Here is an 8,493-nt window from a genome sequence, read left to right as displayed (position 1 = left end):
GTAATACTGTATTTGATGCATATGCATCCTAAATAATTTTTTGGGAACTTGACTTAGCTTGGTTAGGTTTAATACAAAGCAAATAAGATTCTCATGTTCAATTAAAAAAAAATCAAGATAAAATTGGTTAAGAAATATTTTGCGATGAACGTACAAGAAAACCCTCTTTGGATTTGTCCAAGATCTTTGGAATTCATTTATTTCTCTCACGGGTGGCTTGCTTTGGTTTTGGTGCATTTCATGTAATAAGTTTGCATGGTCCTGGAAAATGGGTTTCCGATCCTCAATTTGGATTTGGGCTTTGAATTTTGGACCCAAATTTGTTATAACATTATACGAATTTGGACTAATTTGGGAATAAAATATTATTAGGGTTTTAGCTATATTACAAAGCACATAACTTTAGAGTTCAAATATAAATCTTGATGGTTTTATTGTATTTTTATAATTATAATAGAAACTTAAAGCATATTTTTCATCAAAAGACATGATTTTTTGACTTAAAAAGGAATTTGATTATTTTTTTGTTGCAACAGCAGCAACAGCCAAATTCAGAATTGGAGTATTCTACTGATGTAGAGAAGCATTGTATTCTCTAGTTTAATTTCCTTTCTCCATCTACTAGATGTAAACTACCATACGGAAAAATGATTTTCTAGGGCATGTTTCTTACAAATGAAGGGGAACCTGGGTAGAATCAGGCAGCAAGGATCCACACAGAAAAGCATGAACGAAATAACTACTACAGCTGCTGCAGCAGCAGAATTTACAACAGTAACGAAGCTCCAGCTATATATGAAATTTGACCTAGGAATTCAATACAGAAACAACAAAAAAAACCAAGTTCCTTTGTCCAAATTGTGTGTGTAGAGAGAGAGAGAGAGAGAGAGAGAGGAGAGATCTTTACATACCAAAACAATCTAATAAAACTTCACTGCCAAAATTAATAGCAATGTAGGGTCAATAAATTGGAACCAGAATTCACTGCCAGAATTCAGCTTTACTTAAACAAGGAGAATGAATTATCCATATTAAAGTTCAAAAACATACACTAAAATTGGTTTGCACTATGAAACACAGAGAACAGAAAACAATTGCATGCTTTGTAAAAGAATATTCAACTTGAAAAACAACTTTAAAAAAAAACAAGCCAGGGGCATAATCCTAGAGACAACAGCAACGAACAAACTAGAACAAACATGTCATTTTGACAAAAAGAATATCATAAATGTACAATTGCTCAAAGCTTCACTTTGCCCAAAAAAGAAAGAATAAAAGAAAGAAATCATTTCAGAAGTCTGGAAAAATTCAAAACAGGATGATCCGAGTCTTCATGGTTGGTTATGTACTTGCCGTTAGGATTATCTGAATGTACATGGAGGGTTGTTTACTTGCTTGCAAACTCAGACTTGACCATAGCTTGAAGATCTGCCAAAAAGCAGACTAGCATTCTGTCCACTCTGCATTCTGTCTCTCCAACTAATTTACACAAGATCTGGTAATATCAAATCAAGTGTTCCTGGCACATACAACATGTAGTCACAATCTTCTGGCCAGCTTGGTTTTAAGCAATCCAAACTATAATCCATGCATGGTGATGCTGATATGTCTGACGAACAATCACTGCTTGATGTAGATGCTTCCTTCACTGAAGCATTATTTGAAAGATTCAGCCGGGCTACAGGACCATACATGGCCCTTGCAGCCTCGTCATACGCCATCGCAGCTTCGAGTGGTGTCGCGAATGTGCCAAGCCAGAGTCTTCTACCCCTGTTTGGCGCTCGAATCTCTGCGACCCACTTACCCCATCTCCTCTGCCTTACACCTCTGTAACTACAATGGGAGTTCTCCGGTCCACCCTTACCCCTCATGCATCCCTTTTTTGATCCTTTAGCAGGAACTCTGCGGACTGGCTTTCCCTCGTCATTAGAAGAATCAAATTCGTTGTTGTTCTCCTTCCATTCTGCAATTTTCTCAGCTACAGAAGATCCATCCCGTCTGGCCCGTGACCTCTTCTTCCTAGAGCACAAAAAATAATGACAACAAAAGACGGTAACTTATGACACAAAATAAATAGGAAAAAAGGGTATATGAGTATCCCTTTATCCAAGTATGTCCATGTCCATATGTGCTTTATTTTATGAATGTATGAGATGGTCTCATGCTATTTTATTGAACTTTTCTTTTGGCAGTTTCAGATTTCAAAAGCAACGAATGACCAAAGACTACAGATCAAATACAAGAGCCCATACCTGTATTACAAAGTGAAATTTTTGTTGTCATTTTATTTTTTAGTTATTTATTAATTTTTATAATTTTTAATTTACACGATTTTCTGATGCAATAAGTTTAATTTCTATAATTTTCTTTAAGGTTCGAAATTTTATTTTTTCCAGTTCCAATCTATCTGATAGTTAGAATTCCACCTGCCATGGTTCTCCATTGCTTACTCTATCAGAAGCTGAAATTCTTAAACTAAAGATGAAGTCTTTCCATGAGCAATTCTTTTCTCACATTAATGAAAGGCTTGACTCTGCAAAACGAGCATTGAATCAGGCTCAACTTCAGATCCTGAACTCAAACCCAGCTGCTATATCTGACTATCTGAGGCTGCCATCAAACAAAAAACTTATCTAGATGTCTGAGGCAATGAAGAAAATTTTTGGGTGTCATGGCTCCAAATAGGTGATCACAACAATAAATTCTTCTCTTCTTCTGTAAATAATAAGAGTTGACATGAATCAGAACCCAAAACAGTGAACATATAAATCTTTTGAGCAAATCAATAATGAGCTTCAGAAGTTCTATTCTGATCTGCTTGGCTCTCCTAATGACAAAATTCTGACCTGCAATCCTCTCTTTTAAACTCTCTTAAATTTATCCTAGGCAAATCACTTCATAAAGAGGAGAGTGAAAAGCTTCCACCTCCTCACATGAGAAGGTTCCTGGCCCTGATGGTTTTAGTGCCAAATTTTATGAGTTGCTGGTACATCATTTATCTGATGAAGCGGCTACTGTCCTATCTTTCTTCAATGACTCAAAGCTTTGCAAGCAGGCAAATCCTACTCTTTTAACCCTTTTCTTACAATTAAAAACCCTGTTTATCCTTCTGATTTCAGGCCTATATCTTCTGCATTATTCTGTACAAGTGGATTAGTAAGATCATGGCCAACAGACTCCACATTAATGAAAGGCTTGACTCTGCAAAACGAGCATTGAATCAGGCTCAACTTCAGATCCTGAACTCAAACCCAACTGCTATATCTGACCATCTGAGGCTGCCATCAAACAAAAAACTTATCTAGATGTCCGAGGCAATGAAGAAAATTTTTGGGTGTCATGGCTCCAAATAGGTGATCACAACAATAAATTCTTCTCTTCTTCTGTAAATAATAAAAGAGTTGACATGAATCAGAACCCAAAACAGTGAACAGAAATCTTTTAGGAAATCAATAATGAGCTTCCGAAGTTCTATTCTAATCTGCTTGGCTCTCCTAACGACAAATTTCTGACCTGCAATCCTCTCTTTTAAACTCACTTAAATTTTTCCTAGGCAAATCACTTCATAAAGAGGAGAGTAAAAAGCTTCCTCCTCCTCACATGAGAAGGTTCCTGGCCCTGACGGTTTTAGTGCCAAATTTTATGAGTTGCTGGTACATCATTTATCTGATGAAGCGGCTACTGTCCTATCTTTCTTCAATGACTCAAAGCTTTGCAAGCAGGCAAATCCTACTCTTTTAACCCTTTTCTTACAATTAAAAACCCTGTTTATCCTTCTGATTTCAGGCCTATATCTTCTGCATTATTCTGTACAAGTGGATTAGTAAGATCATGGCCAACAGACTCCACATTAATGAAAGGCTTGACTCTGCAAAACAAGCATTGAATCAGGCTCAACTTCAGATCCTGAACTCAAACCCAACTGCTATATCTGACCATCTGAGGCTGCCATCAAACAAAAAACTTATCTAGATGTCCGAGGCAATGAAGAAAATTTTTGGGTGTCATGGCTCCAAATAGGTGATCACAACAATAAATTCTTCTCTTCTTCTGTAAATAATAAAAGAGTTGACATGAATCAGAACCCAAAACAGTGAACATATAAATCTTTTGAGGAAATCAATAATGAGCTTCAGAAGTTCTATTCTGATCTGCTTGGCTCTCCTAATGACAAAATTCTGACCTGCAATCCTCTCATTTAAACTCTCTTAAATTTATCCTAGGCAAATCACTTCATGAAGAGGAGAGTGAAAAGCTTCCTCCTCCTCACATGAGAAGGTTCCTGGCCCTGACGGTTTTAGTGCCAAATTTTATGAGTTGCTGGTACATCATTTATCTGATGAAGCGGCTACTGTCCTATCTTTCTTCAATGACTCAAAGCTTTGCAAGCAGGCAAATCCTACTCTTTTAACCCTTTTCTTACAAATAAAAACCCTGTTTATCCTTCTGATTTCAGGCCTATATCTTCTGCATTATTCTGTACAAGTGGATTAGTAAGATCATGGCCAACAGACTCCACATTAATGAAAGGCTTGACTCTGCAAAACAAGCATTGAATCAGGCTCAACTTCAGATCCTGAACTCAAACCCAACTGCTATATCTGAGTATCTGAGGCAGCCATCAAACAAAAAGCTTATCTAGATGAAGCGGCTACTGTCCTATCTTTCTTCAATGACTCAAAGCTTTGCAAGTAGGCAAATCCTACTCTTTTAACCCTTTTCTTACAATAAAAAACCCTGTTTATCCTTCTGATTTCAGGCCTATATCTTCTGCATTATTCTGTACAAGTGTATTAGTAAGATCATGGCCAACAGACTCCACAGTTGCTCGAGTTCTTTTGTTAGCCCCAGCTACAAATGAGTCGAGCCGCTCGTGAGCGAGCTAATTGGTGCTTAACTTGATAATGGCTCGCTCCAACTCATCTATTAAGTCAAACAAGCCGAACATGAGCTCAGGTTTTGAGCTCATCAATTGAAAGAGTCAAGCTCGATGTTATTCGTATTCGACTTGTTAGGCACACGAGCCAATTCATTTAACAGCTTGCGAACTGGCTCGTTTATCAATTCGTTAACAACTCATGAACAAACTTGATATTAGGTTCATAAACTAGCACGATATTAGGCTTGTGAACAAACTCAATATTAATCACATTAAATTTGATTTTAAATTTGTTTACTTTAAAATATATATATATATATATTTCTCATATTATAATCATTAATATCAATAAATTTAATTAGCTGAATGGCTTTGCTCATTTATTAGTTTGGAACGAGCTTTAGTTAAGTCAAGTAACATTAATAAATTTATTAATAAATTTATTAATTATCAATAAATATTCTTTGAAACAGAAAATAATATGCTCGAGCTGGAGATGGTTGAGTATTGCTGATAGAGCTCAAGCTTGGCTCATTTATATGTAAAATGAACTTTAGTCGAATCAAGCTCAAGTTATATATGCTAAACGAGTTAAACTCGAACAGAAAACTTTACGCTCGAGCTGACCTTCAGCTCAACTCAAAATTGCTTATAAACAAATGAGTTAAGCTCAAGCTCAAGCTCGCCACAGCTCGGCTCGTAGCAACCGTACTGATAAGATTCTGGTTGTTGAGTGAGAGGGAATAAAAGCAATATTTTAAAGAACATAAATGGAGGGAAAGCAATGAGTTTAATTTCTACATGCATGTTTTTATTAATTACAGTGAAAAAGAAAATGAGACTTTAGATTCAGAGAGCTTCAAATAGACAGTGAGGAAAGAGAAAATTTTTCAACTCCTTCCATCCCAAAAAAGTAGAACTTTCAAACAAAAGTATTATTAAACTTTCGCTGCATTTTCTTCCCTTTCCTTCCTTTTCCTTCCTTCCAAAACAGATAAGGTTTGATATTTGAGTTTTTAAATTTATGAACAATTAAAGATATCAAAAACACGTATTTTTAGGAGAAATCAAAAGTAGCTTTGTAAAGTAGATAGAACAAAGAGAACCAAAGTAGAACAAAGAGACAAATCTTACTGTGAACGGAATATGATGTGGTACAAATAAAGATTGGCTTCTCTCAAAACTCTAAGACCTAAACCCCAATACACCCAGTCTCTCACTCATTTGAAGAAGTGGCTCATCAGAGAACCATACAAATAAAGTATACAATTATCATTCAAATAAATTCAGCTACAGGTAGAGATCCATCCCGCCCGGATGCTAATTTCTTCTTCCTGGCGTGGTTAAAGAATTGGGAAGCCATGTTAGAATTTGTATTTACTGTAGTTACCCATCTTCAGAATATCGCTCCAATGTTTCAAGGGGTGAGACCATAAGGTAACTATCCTTTTGTCAACATATAACACTTCTGCAGAAAAAGAATCAAAGTTCTTCATCCTTCGTTACATTCAACCAGTATATAACAATTCTAAACAAAGACTGTCGACGATCAAGTCGGAAAAACTCCATTGTTGTTACACACGAACACACGCAAGAAAAAACCCTAGACGGTCCGAAACAAAAAGGTAGGGAGAAAAAAACACAACTACAGAAGCGACGGCAGCGGGCTAAAAGGGTTTAGACTGTTTAGTTTATCGTCCAAAATAAAATAATCACACGTTCGTAGTCAAGTCATCGAGATTAAACTGAAAAGGGACTGCAGAAGAAATCAATATTAAACCCGAACCGAAATCAGATTTACAATATAAAATCCAAAATAAACAGAGAGAGTAAAATCAAAAACAAAAGGTGAAAAGAAATCATACAACCTCTCGATTATATTCCCCGGCGTCGGCGACATGGAAAGACACAGAAATTCTGATCACAGTCTGTGCTAGGTTTCGCCTGTTCGCAGCTTCTTCACCTTCGAACCAGGAAAATTATCAAAACCAAACGAGATCTGAGAGTTCTTGCTCTGCTCCCATGGCCACACAGAAGAGTAAAGAGACAAGTGGGATATTTATAGCTTTTTTCCAGACATATGCCGGCGCGTCCGAATAAATGTGACGTGGCGCTTTATTACTCCGTAGGATTGGACAAGTAGCACTGGAAGCTTCCCCAGCCGCACGATCCCCGCCTATCGCCCAAGAATTGCCGTTGAGGGTCTAGCTTTTTGACTTTTCAAAGGAAATTTAAATTTCCCGAGGCGCGCCGTTGGGACAGGCAATTTCTTATTACAAAGAAAAGAGCAACCCTTCTCTCTCTCTCTCTCTCTCTCTCTCTCTCTCTCTCTCTTTAATTTTTTTTATTTGAATCTTAAACAATTGTTTGATCTATTTTTATTATAAAAAATTAGTTTGATTCTCTTGTTATTTATTGTTAATTAGTTTTTAAATTGAATCTTTCTCTCCCTTCCATTCTCTTTCTTTAGTTTATTTGTTTAATAAAAAGTTGTGGTTGGAATTTTATTCTAGTTTAAATTATTTAGTTTAGATTGTTTTTTCTTAAGTCTTGCGTTCAATCATTAATATTTGTTGGGGTCATTATTCAGTTTGTTTTTCTTATTTGGAGTTTGTTTTAGTATTTAAATATTTTCTTTGGATATTTTTACTATTAAAGTTAGTGTTTTTATTTAGTTAGAGTTTATTTTTTATTTGGATTTATGTTTAAAGTTAGTATTTTTATTTATTTAATAGAATGATTACAAGATTTGTTTCTTTCATTATTTTAGCATTGAATCTGACATTTATTTACTTATTTTTATACATGATAAATTTCTTGTTAGGATTTACGTTGCTTTAAGTTTCGTTGTAAAAATCCAAAAAATCCCAATAACTGAATCTGAACTGTATTCAGTAAACTTTTTCTTTTCTTATTTTTTTGGATTACACAAAATTTAGAACTAAACTGCATTTCCTAAGAAGACGATTTCGCCTTTAGGCTAATTATTACACGACTGAACTCCTATACTTGAGATAACTTCCGAACTGCTCATTTTTAAAGTGAGTCAATGTGCAAGAAAAATCAAGTCTACTTTAAAAATTTACAAAATTTGAATATATAACCTTTTAACTATAACAACATTTGAAAGGATACACCAAAGATTTTGCATACTTTTGATGTAGGAGCTTATGTGCTGATTAAATGTGCTTGTTAATTAATATAGAATAGCTTTTTCTACTTTATATGCGTTGATTAGAAGTAGAAAAAAAAATACAATAAATATCTTTTAAAATCTACTCTAATATGAGAACTAATCTTGCACATTTAAGTTCATAGTTTTTCCATGTCTATATAAATTAAGTGTAAGACAATCAAGCTCTTATTCATATCCATGTTCTAGGTAGATGGTTTAGAGCATCAATGGTAGATGGTTCATTGCTTTTTGGATATTTTAGTGGCAAGGATTTCTGTTTAAAGTTGAATGATTATAAGAGCATCCTTGTTTGTGGCAAATTAGTGAAGAGCATGTCCACCGCAAAATTAACACTTCCATTGTTCACATTATAATATGAAAGTATGTTAGCCTTGCTATCGACATCATCGTAATGTTTTTCGTTCTCTAAAGACAATGT

At 35.2% G+C, this 8,493-nt stretch overlaps 1 protein-coding gene and 1 long non-coding RNA gene across 2 annotated transcripts; both read right to left on the bottom strand.

Annotated features, from left to right (window-relative positions):
• Nucleotides 1–1,100: 1,100 nt before the first annotated feature.
• LOC131167395 (putative dehydration-responsive element-binding protein 2H) lies at nt 1,101–2,443 on the bottom strand. Its single transcript, XM_058126204.1, has 2 exons — nt 2,427–2,443; nt 1,101–2,019 (listed from the first exon to the last, which is right to left on the bottom strand). The coding sequence occupies exons 1-2, from the start codon at nt 2,441–2,443 to the stop codon at nt 1,485–1,487; spliced, it is 552 nt and encodes a 183-aa protein (XP_057982187.1). The 3' UTR covers nt 1,101–1,484.
• Nucleotides 2,444–5,990: 3,547 nt separating this feature from the next.
• LOC131167292 (uncharacterized) lies at nt 5,991–6,931 on the bottom strand. Its single transcript, XR_009140089.1, has 2 exons — nt 6,748–6,931; nt 5,991–6,347 (listed from the first exon to the last, which is right to left on the bottom strand). It is a non-coding gene; the product is annotated as an uncharacterized LOC131167292 (long non-coding RNA).
• Between the last annotated feature and the right edge of the window lie 1,562 nt (nt 6,932–8,493).

The sequence above is a fragment of the Malania oleifera genome, chromosome 11 (assembly GCF_029873635.1).
Source record: "Malania oleifera isolate guangnan ecotype guangnan chromosome 11, ASM2987363v1, whole genome shotgun sequence".
Classification (NCBI taxonomy): Eukaryota; Viridiplantae; Streptophyta; class Magnoliopsida; order Santalales; family Ximeniaceae; genus Malania; species Malania oleifera.
This window is presented reverse-complemented; position numbering and strand designations above follow the sequence as displayed.